The following is a 21106-nucleotide window of genomic DNA, read 5'->3' as shown; positions in this document are numbered from 1 at the left end:
CAATTACGCTACTGGACCCCTGTCCTAGTTTCGCTGTTGTTAAAAGAAGTTTTCCTCCACATTACAGCGCTGACAGGGGATCAGGTGAATATGAGCCTAAGATCTGGGGAATATAGGGAGCAACTGAAAGAAATCAGGTCGCTGTGAAGATTTCTCCAGGGCCGGGCTAACCCTGCAATACTGTGCATGGCCCGCCTGCCTCTTCAGTCCGGGCTCTTTAGACGAAGAGCCCCGGGGACAGACACAAATGTGAGTAACACAGAGGCAAGGGGAGGTCAACACCCGGAGCTGCAGCTCACTGAGGAACCGCGGAGACACAGTGGCTTAAAATTCAAAGGGGGAAAAACAGGGAGTAATGAAGCAGCCCTGGCCAGAATCTCCTCTGTTTTTTTGTTCATTTGTCTTGTCTGTGAAGTTTTAATGAAGTGTTTGTCCACTCAGACACTATTTGTTTTAAATGGAGGGTGTTTGTTGATGTAATGTGCACAGCCCAAGACAAGTTAAACATCCTAATGACTTATTTATTGTTTTAATTTTCTCCCATACTGCTGTGAATCTCCAAAAGTGCTGCTGAAGTGTAGCAGCCGAGAGAGCAGCGGGGAATACTAAGCAGCTCAGGTATGATACACAAAACCGGCATTAAAAATCAGGACGCACCTAAAAAAGTGAGGGGAAGTTACATCATATGTTTTTACTTGTGGGAACAAGGCCACATCTGCTCAGTGTTGTGGTGCATGGCAAAAAGTATTTTTGTTACAGCGACGCATACAAACTCAAAGCACCTCGCACCTCGGTTCAGCAAATGGATGGGTGTGAGAATGAAGATTGAAGCAACGATGTGAAGCCAGTTTAAAACTGATAATGCTCACAGTGATGGAAAAGCAGATAGGAACAAACTTAGCAAATAATAACAATGAAAATACAAGTTTTTTTTAAGCTTTTCAAGGCAAAATATCGGTTAAATATGACCATTTATTCATACTTATCATGGTATCGCTTTTACACTACTCATTAGAGACTATATGTATCCTTAACCTGCCATCAGCAAGCTTAAAATATGCTGAAGTGAGAAATGAGGGTTAAATATTGATGCTGGAGCTATTCATGTAACGTAAAAAAAATATGTGTAGTTAATCCACATTTTGCATTATTTAAATGATTTATGTTTAACTATCTAGCTTTCACTACTGAATATCTAATATGGACCAAAACTAATTAATATCACCTTTAATTCGTCATATATTGAGGAAGTAAATGACCCTTTTTGAGAAAACGTTTGTGTACAATACATATATTTGAATATCTCAACACATCTTTATGTTCACTTGGCTTTTAAAATACTGCTCCTTATTTTTAGCCATGGATGTGTACTTATTTATCTTTATTTTAAGATCAGTTTTAGTTTATTAAGTGTGCCTTTCTCTATTCAATATGTTCGCTCACTCCTTATTAATGTTTGCCTTTTCTGTGCTACAGAATGTGAAGTTACTGTAACGCTGTGTCCCCGCTACAGGACTGATAAGGATGTCTGATTTTGATTTCCAATTTTTATTGAAGTTAATAAACTATAACCCTAACTTGTAACTATACCAATGGAAATATATTTAATAAAGTACATGTTCAGAACACCGAGGTTTAAAAATAAGTTCCATTTTGTTTCAAAACTATAATATTCGTTCACAGCGAGTGAAAATGATGATTATAATTGTGATTATTTTGACGTTTTACAGATATTCCAAACCAGATTCACTTCCACCATCAAGATACACAACCTTCTGCTAAACCTGAGACACATAATCCGGATAAAAAACATATGAAAGAGTAGAATAAAAGCTGTGGTGAGAGATTGACACGACAGCGGTAGGATCTCATTGCTTGGCTCCAGTGAAGCACGCAACACCCTCTCTGAATGAAACCTCCCTCTGAGAAGAAAGATGGAAGGAGTTCATGGACTCCTCTGTGGCGCCTTCCTTTATTAGAAATCCACTCTCCACACGGAGCCTTTCTGAATCCCATTACTTCCCCCGTCGTACGACTGACTCCAAACCCAAAAGACAACGTGAAATACCTGTTTGCTGTAGCCTTGACAACAGTCTTCCTCTCTTTCAGCCGTCTCAGTCTCCCCCCGAGTGAGTCTTACTGTATCCGAGAGCTGTAAGCGGTCCAACCGCATGGCAGGAAACCTCTGTGCCTTTATGAGGATGAAGAGCTCTGACCCAATTAGCTGTCTTTGTTAAATAAAACTCCACCGGCCCTCAATTAACCCCCCCCCCCCCACACCCCTCCTCCTCCTCCTCCTCCCCCCTCCTCCTCCCCTGCTTGTGTTTTTACAGTACAAAGTGATTACAGATTTAATTAGCTGAGGACCTTGCTTCAGGGAGACTCCCTAAATCCATATTGATATTTCTGCAGAGTTTGGAGATAGAGGGGCTTGGCTCTGCGGGAGAAAAGACGTATAATGAAAATATGATTTGCAACTTTTACCCTGCTCCTGTTTACTTTTTCCCCTGAGGCTAATCATTCTGTTGCAGGATGATGCTGGGAATTATGCAGAGAGCAAGGCGCTGATCAATGCTGTCTCACGGCTGTAGAGCCTTGGGTGTAAACAGGCCGGCTGTCAACAGAGCAGCTTTTCTGGATTTGACATGTTAGGATGTTCTACTACTAAGCTGCTGGGATAGATTAACTCTATTCACTTTTACATTTTTTATTTGACAACATAATGAATAAAACGAAATGTTCCCATCCCACCTTTTCTCCAGGCAGACAACCAGATGTGTAAAATGATAAGTACATTTACTCAAGGTCTATACCTAACACAATTATGAGGTACTTTCCTTGAGCATTTCCATGTTCTTCTACTTTTAAAGTTAAATATTGTTCTTTTTACTCAATTAAATATATTTAATACCTTGAGTTGCTGGGCAGATTTTAAGATTATAACAATAATAATTAATTAAATATAATAATAATGATAATAATAATAATAATACAAAATAATAATGATAATCATAATATTAATTACAGTTATAATAATAATACAAAATAATAATGATAATAATAATTACAGTTATAATAATGATGCAAAATATATTTAAAAAGTTATATTAATAATAAAAACAATAATCACAAATGAATTACCTCCATCTTCAGCAGCTGCAACAAACTCATTTATGAATCATTAATTGTATAAACAAAAATATACAGTAAATATATTACTCTGAATTGGGCCATTACGTATAATGTGGACTGTTACTTTCACAGTGTATTGTAATTAAACGTTATTTAAGTACAAAGTCTGAGAACTACTTGATTCAGTGCAGACAGCAGGGCTGACAGTAATCCGGATGGAGTGGCAACATATGGCGATAGGTTTGGGCAATTAAAACACATTTTGATGGAAAATCTGTGTTACGGATGAGAAAATATCCAACATGAATTGCATGGCTGTTAGAGGGGTCAAACTCCTGTGAAATTCGAACATGTTGCACACTGATCCATGGAAAGCAATTGCCCAATATTGACATAATTCCTAGAGATGGGCTGATAGTGTTTAACTTGAAGTAGAAAGAGTATGGCATGTCCTGAGAATGATCTTACAAAAAGTTAGTTGGATTATTATTATTATTATTATTAATAAATAATACTAATAATAATAAATAATACTAATAATAATACTAATAATAATAATAAATAATAATAATAATAAATAATAAATAATAATAATACTAATAATAATAATAATAAATAATACTAATAATAATAAATAATAATAATACTAATACTAATAATAATAATAATAATACTAATAATACATAATAAATAATAATAATAATAATAATAATAATAATAATAATAATAATAATAATAATAATAATAATAATAATAAATGTTGATGAAGCTCCTTTTATCATACTATTTTCTTAAACATCAAATCCGGCTGGGTACATTAAGTCCAGTTGTCAAGCGGTCACATACTGTATATGGACCCAATGCACATATTTAAGATGACAGTTCCCATAACAGGACATAAAGGACCGTAAAGTGCATTCAGTAAAGACCCTGTTTGAATGGTTGAACATCCCATTCTCTTTGGTTATGAAAATGTGAAAAAAGGTAGCGTGTCGTGGGTTTCTTTTTATCATAACTGTACTGAGCATACAGTACAGTACAGATCGGGGGAGCTGTGAGGTAACGTGCTGGAGCCGGGGGGAGGAAATGAAAATAGAGGTGAGTATGGAGAGGAGTGTGGAGGTGTCAGAGCTGCTCGTCAAACTCCCTGCACGTACTGAATATTTCACCAGTAACACACAGCAGCTTTCCAGCCCAAACTGAACCCCTGGAGACAGAAATAGACAGAATAAAAAGACGGACGGATGGACGGACGGACGGATGGATGGATAGATGGATAGATGGATAGATGGATAGATAGGCAGGCAGGCAGACAGAGAGAGATAGAGATAGAGAGAGATAGAGAGAGAGATAGAGAGATAGAGGGAGAGATGGATTTATTGCCCCCCCCCCCCCCTTTCTACATGTCTCAGGCTTCATCTAGCAGCCCTCAATTTCACGAGGCAGGCTGACAGGAGGAGCTCTCCACAGCTGACAGCGCAGCCTCCCAGCTCCAACAGGGGCTGTCTGAAAAGCCCAGTTCAGACCAACAGACACCTGACTAACAGACATGGAGAAAATGTGATGCCGAAATGGTGCACCAGGTAGGGGAAACTGCCCTTGTGCTGCTGGCGTTAAAAAAAAAAAAGGCCAACAAGACATAGCTTGAATTACATGCAAACATCAGAATGCTAACATGATTGGAATTGGGATTTGCAGATAGAGTGTTTGCACCAACTCACATTTATACAGAGGCAGAAACAAGGTCCTGCATGGAAGACTAATATTATCACATTGGTTGCCAGGTATCTTGCCCAAAGACACATTGACATTTTGACTGCAAGGGATTGAACCATTGCCTCTGGACACTCTAACAGGATATTTAAAGACAGTACGCTTCCTCATTTTGGGAAGAATGAAAGCCTGCAACCAATTTCATGGCATACAAACAGAGCAATGTTGACATCCCTCAAGTCAGGCAACTAGCCAACACCTTTTTCAATGTATTTCTGGACAACCTTTGCCAACCAATGCTTGGTTTTCCTGCCACTAGTGCTGGTAAAGTATTCATCCATCTCAGAAAAAACTCAGAGCTGGTGTAAATGTACTATACACAAACACAGCGTACACCGATCCAAACCACAACACGCCTCTGCTCAGTGAGAGCACCAACCACTGAGATAATCACACTCCTTTAATCGGATAACTCCACTCTCCTTAGAGAAGCAATCTCAAAGCAAACACTGGACCTATTTTATCATTGCACGCAGCATATTCTAAGATTAATATCCTTACTCCTTCCAACAGAATATCTTGCTTAGGTATTACAAACAATTCTGAAGCAAAATCAATAAACACTGAGCTGACAAAACGCTTTTTGGAGTTGTGATTCTTGAGGATTGCCAAAGCACTGCACTAAACTACAGACAGCTCTTAGAATTACATTTTCTCTTGGAGGATTTGGGGTCAGGGTTAGGGTTGAAGATTTTAAAAAGGTTCTTAGCCACCAGCACTGATAGGCATGGTGGTTTTTAAAATGCAACACCATGCAGTCGAGTGTCATGTGTTGCAATAAATTCACGGTTTCATTTTTGCAGCTTCATATTAAGTGCTATGTTATGATTTAAAGATTGCCATGTTGCACGGATCAATATGTCTGCATCGGATGAGCTGAGGTTTACAGGATCAGCGGGGGGCGGGGGGGGGGGAAGTCCACCAGAGCGGTAAATCTGACTAGAAGCACTTACTTCCACTGCGCATCCTATGGGCCATTATTGGAGGGTGTGCTCACACATCAAAGTGGCAAAAGGTCTTCCAGGCTAAAAAGGAATAAGAAACAAAGGACCATTAAATCACAGTGAGAGGACCCCGCTTTGAGCGACACACATGTGAGCACACACACTTAAACATTGCAGTATGAGGACTGTGAAGGAGAGAGTTGAGGACCAAAACAGAAGAGATAGAGAGCGGAGGATGAGGAGAGAAAGGGAGCACAACATTGATTTTCCCCCCTCTGAAGTGCCAGTTCATCATTCTGTGAGACACACTCCATCGATCCCCCGCCTTTAGTTTGTTTGTAATTTTGGGGGCTCAAAACCATTCACAAAGATAGATCCTCTTATATGCCACTTGCCTCTGAGATGAAGAATGGAGGGATCAGAGAACGTGTGGAGGTGACCTCATTTTGCTCACTCGGGTTGGGTTATGTGACCCTGTTTAAAAAAGGGGGCTTTGTGGTGGGTAGGGGGGCTGGATGCAGTCAACTGTGTTGCCATTAATTACCCTCGATGCTTTTAACTAACACCAGTACTCCAAAACATCTAGTGGATCAGCTCTAGAAGATTCTTGAGGCTACACAAGGAAATATTTTCCCAGAAATTGCTTTGGGTGGATTTGTATGGAAGAGGATTATGCAACATATTTTTGAGATCTGAGCAAAAGTTCAAAGATTGTTAATTCTGAGATAAAAGTCTTAGTTTTTACTTTGTAGTCAAAATTCAAACAAGCAAATAGAGGAGGCAGGGGTTCCAACGTAACAGAGGGCGAGCTTTTATTTATAAAAGAAGCTGTTGACAAAAACGCAGACAAAAAGTACAACCAAGGAAAAGTATCAAATTAAAACTCAGACAAACCAGTGGAAAAGGAGGGCTGAAAAAGGGCGATCCAAGACATCACGGGGAAACAGCAAGAAAGGACGAACAAGGACAACGACACGACAAAGAACACAAAGGAAAGCACAGACTAAATACAGAGGAGGGTAATCACAAGACAAGAAACAGCTGGGAAGGGGGAGGAGACACACAGGGGCAACAGGTGATCACGATCAGACAATCAGACAGGAGGGAAACTCAAGACAGGGAAGTAAACTAGACAAGACAGGAAGTGAACAAGACAAGACAGGAAGTGACAAAACAAGATATACTTCAAAATAAAACCGTAAACTATAAATACAAAACTGAGATCCCAACAGAATTCTGACATTTTACTACAATTCTGACCCAAAGGATGGTGAAAGCTGCTCAGCACATCACCAGGACGGAGCTGCCGTCCATGGAGGACCTCTACTCCCAGCGGGTCACGAACAAAGCCCGCAGGTTTATCAAAGACCCCCATCACCCCAACAACAAACTGTTCTGTCTGCTGTCGTCTGGCAGGCGGTACCGCAGCATCAGGACTGACACCACCAGACTCAGCGACAGTTTCATTCCAAGGGCCATGAGACTGTTTAACACCTGAGCTCTGTGAAGTGCCTCCATAAGCATTCATGTGTTGCCATCTTAAAATGTATAATAGTTATCATCGTTATGAACAATATCTCATTTAATCTTACTGTACAATACTACATTTTACATTCTGTTCTTGTATACAGTATCAGATTATATTGACATGTATATAAACTTCTTCTTGCACTACTTTTAGTTTATTTCCTTCATTATTTGTATTGGTTCTATGTCCTATATATATTAACGTTGCATTGTGGGAGGAGCCTGGGACTTCAGTTTTTCATTGCCATATTGTAGCTACTGTGCAAAAAGTCTTGAATATTAAATCTTTATCAAAAGTTTTTAAAAGTCAGTATTCTGAGAAACAAAGTCAGAATTCATTTCTCCAAATTCGGACTTTAATTCTGTTCAGATCTCAAATGTTTCCTTCGACGTGTGGCCCTAATCCTTTTCCTAGATTGAAGGTGATTGTCCCATCCCTCCTACTATCTGTCTTCTTGCTCTGCCATGTCCTCTAAACACAGACAGTTTTCAGTAAACTTAACTGCACATTACATAACTTCTGAACTGAAGTTCATCTGTGAAGAAATGACCTCCTGTGCCATTTGGAGCTGGAGACAAAGTGTTACGTTGCTAAGTGCGGTGTTAACTGAAAATCTCTAATGCCCCTCAAAAAGCTCTTTGCTGGATAACTTTTCTACAAATTGTTCTTTTCCAAGCAGATAAAGGTCTTTGTGGTGCAGAGAAATGTCAATACGGATGCAATCATAAAGCAGGCTTTTTTTCAAGGATGCTACAATGACTTCAGAGAAAGAAAAAGCTTCCTCTGATAAAACCCAAACCTTTTGGTCAATAATATTTTGTTTGTTTCTTAAAAAATCTGGGTCTTGTTGAACTCTTTTCTTACTATGTTGAGAATTTCTCCTTTCAGAAAATAATTGTGTACAGAAGTGGACCATTAATAAGAGTAATTGGACTGTTATTGGATTTTCTTAATGCCTTTGTAGTCACTTTTGGGATGATTCGTTCATTTTCCACAACTTGTTGGTCTTATTTCAAAGCATTGTTTCAGAAATTCCTGATTTCTAAAAGGATATTTTGGATAAACATAAAAAAAGATGAGCAGGAACTAGAAAAATAACATCCTAAAATGTAAGATGTTTTAAAAAAAAGGCCTCAGGTGTATTTAGGAGTATTTAGATTGTATATTCTTGGATGGATCGTACATGTTTTAGTATGAAATAAACACTTCTCTACAGCAGAATGGGTTTTCACTGCCAACACTGTGTTGGTAGGAGCATATTCATCGCAGCCTGTTTTCCACTGTGACCTCCTTAGCTTCCAGGAAAATCTCCACCTCGGAGACAACCACCCACATACAGCCTTACCTCAACATCTCATTTGCACTTTATCATATCATACCCACCTCTCCCTCTCATATTCACAGCAACGGAAAGCTATCACCTCAGAATACCTTCAGAGATACCAAGAGAATCCTTGAAGGTCAACATACCATCGCATGGAATACTAGAAAAAATATCCACGGGGTTCAATGAATAAACAAATAAATAAACAGACACCCACTCACACTCTCAAGAATCGGAGAGAAACGCCAAAATTCTTCCAATAAAAACCTCTACTTTCACATTGTAATCTTGGCTATTTCAATTGTAGGTGGCATTTTGTAATGAATGTCTTATCGCCATGCTAACACATTTCCCACTCTTACCCACTTCCATAAAATTATTCATGAGAAAAATAATAAACATCAAGTAGCCACCTTAAAAAAAGGTTTTTAATGTTGACTGCGACCCTGAATATTTGCTTTGTAGAATAAAAACTCCAACACATTAAACATTAAGGTGGGAAATGAAATGATTGCTATTTTATGCCAAGATCTCACCCACTCAGCAAACAACAACTTTAGCTGTCAGCATGCTAACATTTCTGTCTGAGCAAGTGCTTTTGCTTGGCAGTAATTGTACTGACTAAATTGAAATACACACACACACACACACACACACACACACACACACACACACACACACACACACACACACACACACACACACACACACACACACACACACACACACACACACACACACACACACACACACAGTCTTTGTGTTAAGTGACTGTTAGCATTGTTAGCTATGCTATGTTTGCATGCTAACAAATGCTAACAAATGCAAGCCCTTGAACATTTAAGCAAAGTTAGCTTTTTAGCTATTTTAAAATAGTATTTCATGATGTATTAATGTTTGAATCTAGGAAAATACTGATGGAAGGTCGCAAAGAGTCGCACAGTGTTTTCAATTCTATATTTATTTAGAGGCGATTCAAAACTATCCGTAAAGGATCAAACCCGCATACAGTATATCTCATACTGCATTCAATATCTAAGAGCCTTATCAAAAATAAGAAAAATAAAAATGGAAGAGATGGAACTATAGGAACCATCAGTCTAAATCTCTTCAGAGTGGTTGATTATAAAGTATATATTTGATATCTCTAGCCAAACACCACAGCAGCTGATTTCATCCTGATCTGCACACATTCAACTGGAGATGGGTGACGAATCAATCACGGGACGTTGTGATTGGTTGCAACATAATCTTGTAGTGCTATGGATTTAGCGGCACATGTTCCAGAGCTACAGTTTAGACAGAAGAAAACAAGTCGATCTGGTGGATTTTAGTGCACAATATTTACATTCTGGCTTCTTATCTCGATGGAGGTACAGACTGAGTACACATCACACAACAAATGATAAGCTGCAATGTCAACGCCCTTGTAAATGGGCTCATCAGAAAATTAAAATAATAAACCCATAAAAGGCTTATCTGTCAAACACAGAGGATAAGTGCCAATTGAACAGAGCCCTGAGATGCCATGTGGATATTTTAGGCGAATGGTGCTGACAGTTTCCCCCGTAATGAGCCTCCATCCTCACAGTCAACAGCAGTGAAATGAGTGACAGCCTCAACACTCTGGGTGGAGGTCATCCATGTGAACAGGAGTGCTGCATCCTCCAGATGCTCCAGACATATTTTGCAGCCTACAGGCAGTCTATCTGGTTGTACTTCTTCATTTTCTTACTCCCCAGGTTTTTAAAATGTCATTTATGTCTAATGGCCATGCTCATTAGCTGCATCTGAAAAACACACTCTGGTCATTACCAGCTACATTTGGAGTCAGGCTTCATGCCGAATTCTCTTGTTGGAGTCATCCGTCATAGCCCCGCTCTTTGGCAGTTGGTACCACAAAAGACGCAAAACTCAAATCTTCTAATTATCTGCAGTTATCTTCTTACATCGCTAGTGAATCTTTTGTTTCTAGGTTGCTTTATCAGTGTAGAGAGAAAAACCCCATCTGAAAAAACATCCATCATGTTGAAGGCTGTCAAAACCATTTGGGGGACTGTACAGGCAGTAGTGCGCTAAGAAATGCCTTGGTGCGATTCTCTTGTGTACGGGCACAGTGGGAGAAGAGAGGGTTGTGCATGACAGGGACTGTGTTGGAGACAATAGCACTCTTTCATTCTTTACTTGTACCGCAGTCAGATGTGGACGGGTATTACAAGAAAACATTGCCATGCCGGGCTATAGCCCCCCTTCAATGTCAAGAAGACCAAGAGTTCATTCAAGAAGAAAGGTCGGGTCTACTCAGAGCAGAAGCACACAAGCTATTTCCACTCTAATACTGCAAATATATATAACTGCTTTGGACTCACAGTGCCGCTTTTTCTTTTAGATTCTTCATGTTTCTTTAGAGGGCCAATGCGTGGGTGTGCCACCGCCTGTCCAAGTAAGAAATAGACAGAGAGGGAGAGTGGGTGGGGGAGCATGCTGGCTATCCTTTGTCAACTGCTCAGTGCCATTTAATGGCCTGTAAACCCCTTTGCTGGAGAAAGAACAGGCAATTAGCATACTGAGTGGATTACAAGATTGCTCTGACTCCTGGATTAATGTGTGCACTTAATCTTCTCTTTGCTAAGCGATTCTTGGATATACAGCCATTCAAGGGGAACAAATGTCGCCCCCCCCCACTTCCAAAACACAAAGTGAAAAGGTATTTCTTCCATGATTGCATCAACATTGAAGTCCAATTACTTTATTTGCTGTTAGACTGAATTGTGTTCTGTCAACACATTTAAAGAAACTTTTCTCAGATGTCAACACCAATACCTACGGCTTGTTACATCGGCAAGAAACATAGGGGAGGCATTGGCATGATAGGGCATGCAAGATGGGGGTGTCTCTACGCCTCAACAGGACAGGTTTGCACCCTTAAATGATTTCTACTGTAATCAGTACACATTTTTCTATCTTTTATGGTGGTAATCATGAGATGAACTGTAGAAATGTGGCTTTCGCTTGCAGCTCCCTACCAGATTACTAGTTACGTTGCAGCAAAATTAGTTTTTTTGGCACTAGATATTGTTTTTTTTTTCCTAGAGTCTCATACGTTAGGAGTCTCGAGCAATATTGGACAGTGTCTACTGACATGGATGAGAGAGCTTATTGTTTCTACTGGGCTTAAGTCAGTCTGAAAGTGCCTGACGTTCCTCGTTTGGCTAAATACCAGTCAAGTTCTTGGTTTTTTTTTTCTGACTGAAATCCCCATCCTCCAAATTCCCCAATATGCCCCTTTCCGTGTTTTATATGGGAGGTGGACAACCCCTTTTTTAAGAAATAAAAAATGTCCAATTCCTTCAAATCAATTGTTCCATCAACACACGTAGAATCTTTTACTTTGTGTCCTTGAACATAAAAGTGAGAAACTTTCCAAAGTCGCTGATCCACAACTCTGCCACACACCACACCGTCCTCTTGATTGCGTTCCTCAGCCTATCAGTACTCCATATAATAAACTTGGGGTTGCACTCCATATCTTCACAGTCTGTCTTCATCTTCTATCTCTTCCATCGTTCCAGAATCACTATACCTATTCGCTTGCTTTGATATGATCTTTAATCCACGGCTCCCCACCTAACCCCCCCGAATCTTTCACCCGGAGTGTCAGCCCAGCAATGAAAAGCACTGATAACTTTGCTCTGCTATTGCTCAGAGCCAAGGCGAGGTGGCTTCAAAACGCAACCTCAGCTTCATATAGCCAACATCCAGGGACACATACAAACACAGAGATTTGCAAACACATGGTTTGCAGTTAAAATAATGTCAAAACCAGAATTTAAAGAGGACCTTTTGTTTTGTTTTTTCCATTCCTGTATCGCCATTCCTGAAACGCCTCGATTGGACTCCTTTGTTTACCTTCGTTAAACAGTTGCTCCAACACATTGTACGCGGTGGGCGAATCACAGCTGAGCCAGCCAGCTAACCAATCAGAGCAGACTGGGCTCTGGTTACAGACAGAGGGTGAAAAGAGGTGCTGCAGCACAGGCAGAATGAGAAACATAAAGAGCTTTTTGAACATTAAAGCACGGAGACATGTCCCAGGAGAGGAACAGTAATAATGTACTCTTGAATTCATAAACATCTGAAATGTATGAACAAAACGTCTTAACGCTTCCCAATACTGACGCTTCCTTCTAATATCTAGCAGGAAGAATACATTTGCCAATAAACCTTCATATTATAAACTATTTAAAAGAGAAAAGCTCAAGACAGCTTGTGTTTCTTTGCATAATTTGTGTGATACAGTCTCAGGAGCAATAACAGAAAGCATTGCTCTCTTATATCAACATAGATTACCATCTTCGCAAATTAATTTTCTACTAATATCCAAAAGGCTTTAAGGGTGCATGCTTTAAAAAAATACAACTAAAGTGCTGATTCACTGCATTGTGTCAAAAGGGAACAGATGGTTGAGGCAAACGTTCACGTCCATTGAGATGAGTGCTCACTGTTCCAAAAGCTAGACTGGCATATCGAAGCCGCAGTGGGCTTTAGCTGTGAATCAACTCTTGAGTCATTTTCGGTGGCTAAAAAGCTGTAGAAACAGAGTGAGTATAGGAATACGATGGAGAACCAACCAGAATCCCTGGACACATTAAGAATGCGTTTTCTCCTCAGAAATCAATAATGTCTCATTGCCTCGAAGATCGCCAGGAATGCCATCGCTTTCAATTTATTCATTCATTCTTCTCAATGAACACACTGCAGTGATCCACCGCCCTTCTTCTATCCCCCACCCACCCCTCCAGTCCATCTCCTGGGAATTCCTTTAATTTGTTAAGATCTCTTCCCTCTGCTCCTTTAACAATGGCATTTGTCGGAAAATAAGTGCACAGAGCGAGCCCTGAGACCATGGAGGTTGTCTGTGCTGTTCATCACAAGCAACGAGCTTTGACACATGTTTATTCTTTTTCTCATGATTCGATATGCTGCACTGCATGATTATTTTCTACGAGTACATCCTGGAAGCACAAAATTGAGGTGAGGAATCATTTTAAACCACCCACCAAATCTGACTTTCCGCGAAACCGGCATGTGTTTACCTCCGAGGTGCCCAGGGTTCAAAGCTATTGCACAACAGAGACTTAAAGCGTCCATTCACTTCCTTTGATTCTCAAAATTAGCCACAGACAGTGAGAGAGAGAGATAGAGGCTCTCTTTACAGCGGCTGGTCTCTCTCCAACGTGCGAATGGAGGACATGAAATACACTCAGACATCACAGGCAGCAACAAACCCCCAGCTGTGAGGTAAGCAGTCAAAAAAAAATTACAAATTGCAGAGGTAACCTCGGGGAATAAATGGTTGTTGCCAGATACAGTTTTCCCGAAATGGCTGTGATCATATTTCCATCTTGAGGTGCCGGTTCACGCTGTGTCATCCCACCAGTTTCGTCTTGCTCTCCAGACCTTCAATGATATCTTAATAAGAACTGCTTTCTTGTTGCACGGGAAGCTCTATATGTGGTAACCAAAGTAATATCGTTCCTGGTAATGGACATTGAATTGCCTTATGTCACCAAAGCACTTTATATGTTGGATTTTCTATTTGTAATCATCCTTTAATTATTGGGGTGTATGTTCAAGTGCAATGCCAACTCTAATATTTAGATGGTGAAGTTTTAATTACAAGGAGCAAAGCTCAGGGGTCCTTTAGAAGAAACGCAGGAGCGGTAAAAGTATCACTTTATTAGACCTAGCCGAGAGTATGTAGCCACGTTTTAGTGATGTGCATGTGTTTGTGTAATTTAGGTAAGTGATGAATGGTCCAGCTTGGACCATTCATCAGTAGGGGCTTGGACTGGGAACCGTAGGGTCGTCGGTTCAAGTCCCCGAACAGACTTGAAAATATGGAAAGTGACTGCTACTTGGAGAGGTCCCAGTTCACCTCCTAGGCCCTGCTGTGGTGTCCTTGAGCAAGGCACCGGACACCTCCAATCCCACCTCCCCACTGCTCCCCGGGCGCTGCACAATAGCTGCCCACTGCTCCTAGTACTAGGATGGGTTAAATGCAGAGGACAAATTTCACTGTGTGTGCTCTGCTGTGTGCATGTATGTGACTAATAAAGAGGGTTTCATCCTCCGATTCTATCTATTAAAGTAGTGACACGCTTCTCTGCAATGCAGAGAATATATTTATAACGTATTTGATCGTAGCTTTACCAGTTAAATGTTGAGTGTGTCATGTGAAACAATGCGTCACCTAGCTGATATAGACTAATGCCTGGAGTGTAACCACCAGTAGCTAAATGGTGAGTTGTGTACGTGTGCTTAATAGTGTCAGTAAGTGTGTGGGTGGGTTAATTGCAAGCAGACTTTTGATATTTTATGTTTATGAAAGTTTGAAAATGGTAAGTAATGCTTGGACAGAGGCATCACTTATTAGACATAGCCGAGAGTATGCAGCCGCGTTGCAGTGACGTGCTTTTGTTTGTCTATTTCAGAAACAAAGTGAGAGGATTTATTTTAAACTTATGCACGCCTGGTCGTCCCTTTTGTGTCCAAGTGTTCCACATATGAGATTGTCAGCGAGACTCAAGAAGCGCGTAAGAGTGTGTGCACAGTCGAATCACTTCTGCTGAGCATAACAATAAAACAGAGCTCAATGTGAAGCCCTCACTCAGCAACTTTAGTGCTGGCTCCGCGAACAAAGGGGTCAGAGCTTACAGTAATTTTTGTTCTCTCCGCATCAATATATGATGCTTCACTGGGGGCAACGAGAACCTGTTCAGAGTTATGAAAGGGATCTGTTTGAACACACACTCCATGCACACCGGACACCTTTCGACCCTTTCCACAAAGTTAGGCTTCGAGACAGCGAGGCCCTTTTTACAGCTCAATGCTTCCCTCACAAAACCACTGAAGTCAGCTCAGGTTCATTACAGCTAATGTACCATCTGCTTCCCAGGGCGACTCCTCATTAAATATGGAGGAGATAAATAGCAAGTCTGCAACACTAAACTAAATGTGGTAGAGGAGGGTGGACTGACACAGGTTTGACAGCTCCTTCTTTATACGAGACTGACTGTGCAACATTGGGGGAAAATGTAGGTAGAAGTTCTTTAACAGATTGCACATCCTGGCAGTCTTGACAGATATTTGCATCCAAAGACATCCCATGGATCTTGTCACATTTATGTCCTGAAGTAAGATTTTACCAAACAGGAAATAACTTCTTCCTTGCAACCACAAATCAATGTTTCCTGTTAATATCCTGATTTATTTTGACCTTTTTTCATTATGAAATCAAAAGTCTGCAGGATGTTGTTGAATCAAGTCTAGCCAAAAATCACAAGGACACAAATCAGCACATCTACCCTGCAGTCGGCCATCTTTTTTTTGTTGCATTTTAGCACACTTCCTGGAAAGATCCCTCAGATAATCAAGTAAGGAATCTATTCTCTATACCTAGCATTATCGCAATCCTACTCTCTGGAGTTCTGTACCATAGAACTCAACTACTGTGGGTCGTGGAAGGTCTTACTAAAAGAATGATTAGACAGCCGCAGCTGATTCAGAAGTCCTCACTAACTCCAAGAATGTGGATCACATCACTCCAGTTTTGAAGGTGTTTACACTGGCTTCCTGTCATTTAATGAATTGATTTCAAAATACTACTAATGCTGCTTTCAGTTAGGTTTAAAGTATGTGGTTTACAGGAAAAACTCAAATATTTTAAACAGCATCATTGTTCTTATTTCCCTTTTAACTACAATGATACTTTCTCTTATTAATTGTATTGAATTCCTATCTTAATTGATATTGTTGTATGATATGTATTTATTTATTTTGAAACTCATTGAGTCTAAGCCTGTCGTCTGAAATGTGATTTACTGTATAATTAAAATTTATTGATTGTTTAATGAAGCTCAAAACAGAAAACCAAACTCTGGCCCTCGATAAAGCCTTTGGTGTTCTAAAGAGACTCAGTCAGCAGACATCATTTATATAGTCTTGCCCCATATAATGGTCCATATAGTCCCAAAGAATTGTTGAATATCACTAGTTCTGGGAGACTGGGCTGACATTACACGCTCGCCACCTTTATGAACTTGGCAGTAATGCAAAGTAATCTCTGTTGTTCGTCCATTTCCCCCAGACAATTAATTTCTCCATTATTGTCACCGCGTATAACAGGGACATATGTGTGTGGGTGTGTAGATGGGTGAGTATGGAAGCGAAATAAATAGCATACTCCCTCGATGCTTCTTAATTTTTTAGCAAGACACTCAAAATAGGATGCCGTATATAAGCACCTATTTACCATCCAGCATCACATAAACTGTATATAATGAGATAGGCGGGGAGAAAGCTATGTTGTCATCATTTAATTTTCCAAACATTACAGGAGAAACAGCAGCCCTTAATCATTATTCTCAACAGCGGCTGGTCTCCTTTAAAACCAATGGATAAATAATTAATCAACAATAAAAGCATAGGTTTTTAATATACTCTGGACTGCAGTGGTCTGGTTCTTCTGAGAGATGAGAAATAAACATGTCTTTAAATTAATTCCCTTAGCACAAACAGTGGAGCTGAAGAATGAGCATTTCATTTACTGTACTGTTCATCATCGTGCAGATGCAACTGGCTGTGACTCTGTTTGCTCAAGCAGCCCAATCATTCACTCGTACAACAACATCATTTTTAATAGGGCCGAGATTACTTTACATTTTATTACAAGGCTTGGATGAATACTCGATTGTGATTGGTCAATTTGGACATACCAGAGGTTGTTTATTCCCCTACAACAGACCACTGCTAAGGGGGATCAAGGGGGTCGTATCAGTCCGCAGAAAGAAGTCCGGTCATTTCTAATGTCAACAAACCTTAGAAAACACCACGGACTACTTTTTGAACATTCCTCTTTATGTTTGTGGAGGGCACAAAACTTTGGATTAATGATAGGTAAACAGTCCTTCGTACAGACAAACAAAGGAGCGAAGATAAGAGACAAGGTTAAAAGGAAGGAAATAAACTCTAAAGGGAACAATAGAACAAGACAGATGGGAAGTAAACACTAAAGGGAACAGTAGGAGAAGAGAGACAGGAAGTAAACACTAAAGGGAACAATAGGAGAAGACAGAAAGGAAGTAAACACTAAAGGGAACAGTAGGAGAACACAGACTGGAAGTAAACACTAAAGGGAACAGTAGATAGATAGAGTCGGAGGATGAAACCCTCTTTATTAGTCACACACATGCACACAGCAGAGCACACACAGTGAAATGTGTCCTCTGCATTTAACCCATCCTAGTTCTAGGAGCAGTGGGCAGCTATTGTGCAGCGCCCGGGGAACAATGGGGAGGGGGGATTGGAAGTGTCCGGTGCCTTGCTCAAGGGCACCACAGCAGGGCCTAGGAGGTGAACTGGGACCTCTCCAAGTAGCAGTCCACTTTCCATATTTCAAGTCTGTTCGGGGACTTGAACCGGCAACCCTACGATTCCCAGTCCAAGCCCCTACTGACTGAGCCACTGCTGGGAGAAGACAGACAGGAAGTAAACACTAAAGGGAACAGTAGGAGAAGACAGACAGGAAGTAAACACTAAAGGGAACAGCAGAAGAAGACAGACAGGAAGTAAACACTAAAGGGAACAGTAGGAGAAGACAGACAGGAAGTAAACACTAAAGGGAACAGCAGAAGAAGACAAACAGGAAGTAAACCCGAGAATCAATATTGTTTTAGTCTTAATCAATATTGGGAGTCAAGCCTTTCCACTTTGTGTCAGGAGCAGCAGCTGCACATTATCCCTTACGTTTACAATCCCTCCAATTGTATTTCACTGTCTTTTTTTTGGAGGATAAAACTAAGGTTACAACATGAGTGCTGCTTTCACGTAAAAAATAAAAAAGTGGAAGAAACACATTCCCAAGCAGAATGGTGTTTACTGTATATCTTCCTTGCATCATCCTGCATGGATCCCAAGAGGTCCTTTACGGCTGGATGTTAGCAGCAATGCTTCAAGTGCATCCATGCGACAGTATAATAACATAACATATATAATAGAAGGAGCAGGATGTAGTTCTTGTTTAAAATGATGCAGATTACAGAACATCTAAGACAAAAGGATCCTTGTGAAACTACATACCCATTAAAGTGATGCTCAAACTTTTATAAGCGGGCATTTCGAATGCTGAGAAGTGCGTATGAAGTTTTTTTTACTGAACCACGGAGTTACTTTTTAATTAGTTTTTAGTGTCGCTTCTCATTCCTTTAAACATTTTTTTTAAATCACCAAATAATTTACCACTTTTGAAACGAGAACACGCTTTCATTCATTTTTATTCAAACTGCAGCCTGCCATGTTTTATTAAAAGACCTGAGCATGTGTTATATTAAAAAAAACATTATTTCATCCATGATCCACACGTATACTTCACAGTGCTTTTTCCCCCACGTTTTGACCACATTCATCTTTGGGTTATGATCTGCAACCACAAACTCATTTTGCATGATTACGTAAAACCTAAGAAGTACTATTGAGCAAAAAACCATCAGTGTAGCAACGACGGCTCCTGTATGCCCCTCTCTGCCCTGAAGCCTAAAAAGGTAATTATTTTCTTACCAACCTCATTAAATACAGGCTAAAAAGGGAGTAGAATTTCCTAGTATAATTCACAGGAAAATTGTCATAGCTCAGCATAAAACGGGGTCCTTATTGAACTGAAAGGCTTGTCAGTATATGACAGTACACTGTGCTGAGTTTCAAACCAAATTCAGTGCAGTTTGTGCTCCACAGTACAGTACGAAATCTAATTAATCAGTAATGAAGTCCGCTTCTAGCCCTGCATATTCCTACCAGAAACTTTCGCCTCATAAGAAGCCAAGAATGTAAAAATAGCTCATGTACAATGGGACTCCTTTCAATTTGATTCTACTTTGATACTTTGGGAATCTCATGTGATTGCATATTTCCCGAAAGTGTTTCATTATCCCTTTATGGTCAATGATTTCACACTGAAAGCACACGTCACAACACAACCAAGACATTAGTGAATTCTGCTGAGCAGCTGTCCACATGTTTCTTCCCTGCACTTTTTCTCTGAGGTGTTTCCTCTCTGCAAAGCCTAAGAGAATGTTGTGAGCAGAAAAGAGCTCCCTGGAGTTTGTTTTTTTTCTTCCCTCCACCCCTGGACACTTTGGAGGACTCGTTGCAGATGGACGCATACTGTGCAGTCTCCTCATGAAAACACCACAGGCTACATTTGGGGAGGCACACTGTACAGGCAGGAGGCTTTACTGAAAGCTCAAACAGCAAAGGCTGCTGAAGTCAGCTTCTGGCACGATGAGACAAAGCTGACAACTCATTATACATGAGGCTTTCACTACCCTGACTCTATCTCTTCATCTCTGCCTTTGCTTTTGACTTCTACTTCTGTGTGCCACAGTTTGCAGATGTAATTCTGTGTTAAGTAAAGCATTTCATCAATCTGTTGAGGTATATACAGCCGCGGAAAAAATTAAGAGACCACGTCAGCATTATCATTTTCTCTTGTTTTATTATTTGTAGGTTTGTCTTTGTTATTCTGTTGTATTCTCTAAACTACTGACAATTTTTCTTTGTGTTAGAATTCAACAGACCCTGGACACTGGAATGGCTGCCATACATGTAGAGATAAAGATTTAAGAAACATTTGCAGTGGTCTCTTAATTTTTTCCGGAGCTGTATACTTTTTTGAAGACTGGTCCTGATTGACAATTTCTGTTTGTGTTCCATTGACTAAAAATACATGTGTTACCATCCTCCAGACTTGTTGTGACTTTCAAATGCACAACGCAACCGTGACGACCTTTTGGCCCACCAGCAGCTTCAGAGCCGGCTGACCCTAATTAGAACATTGGCTTTGCTGCCAAACCATCTCATTGGAAACCAGCCACAGCTTTGGCGACCCCGGCATACGAGCTGCTCCCAATGGAAAGCAATTTAATGCTTGGCTGCTCTAAGAACAAAATATATGCAGCATAAGAAATCCTTTAGATAAATTAGAGTGGGCGAGCGGTCTCTGCGGGAGCCTTATCTGAGGCCTGATGAGCCTCCTGTCACCTTAGAGGTGACATTAAACCACAACGTTGCAGGAAGCTGTCATATTTTGTCAACAGGCAGGCAGGTACTACGTTTCCTGTGGTGGGAAACTGATGGGGGAATAGTTGTGCACCTGTAGTCCATCGGTGTTTGAAATGCAGGGTGAGGAACTGTTTAGAATATTGCAGATCCAATTTCACCAACGTTGACCCTTTTAACAAAATAGTCCCAGGAAACCACAGACGCTCAGGAAGTTGGATGTGCCAGAAAGGCAATAATCCTGTTTGTGTAGAAGCACTTACTTAAGATTATTTATTTCTTCTGGGGTAA

General features: G+C 40.4%; 1 protein-coding gene across 3 annotated transcripts in view; it reads right to left on the bottom strand.

The window, feature by feature from the left end:
- The window catches only part of mgat4c (mgat4 family member C), a 103228-nt gene that overhangs the window by 48339 nt on the left and 33783 nt on the right, over positions 1-21106 (bottom strand). The window contains exons 1-2 of one of the 3 annotated variants that reach the window (XM_063899299.1): positions 6744-6815; positions 5859-5930 (exon numbers count right to left, since the gene is read on the bottom strand). In XM_063899299.1, coding sequence (XP_063755369.1) covers positions 5859-5883 — 25 coding nt within the window. In that variant the 5' untranslated portion in view covers positions 5884-5930; positions 6744-6815. Of the gene's footprint in view, positions 1-5858; positions 5931-6743; positions 6816-21106 lie in introns of those variants that run through there. The other 2 variants (XM_063899306.1, XM_063899314.1) reach the window with 2 other exon arrangements.

The sequence above is a fragment of the Eleginops maclovinus genome, chromosome 2 (assembly GCF_036324505.1).
Source record: "Eleginops maclovinus isolate JMC-PN-2008 ecotype Puerto Natales chromosome 2, JC_Emac_rtc_rv5, whole genome shotgun sequence".
Taxonomy (NCBI): domain Eukaryota; kingdom Metazoa; phylum Chordata; class Actinopteri; order Perciformes; family Eleginopidae; genus Eleginops; species Eleginops maclovinus.
The sequence above is the reverse complement of the archived record's forward strand: the minus strand, read 5'-3'. Positions and strand labels throughout refer to the sequence as shown.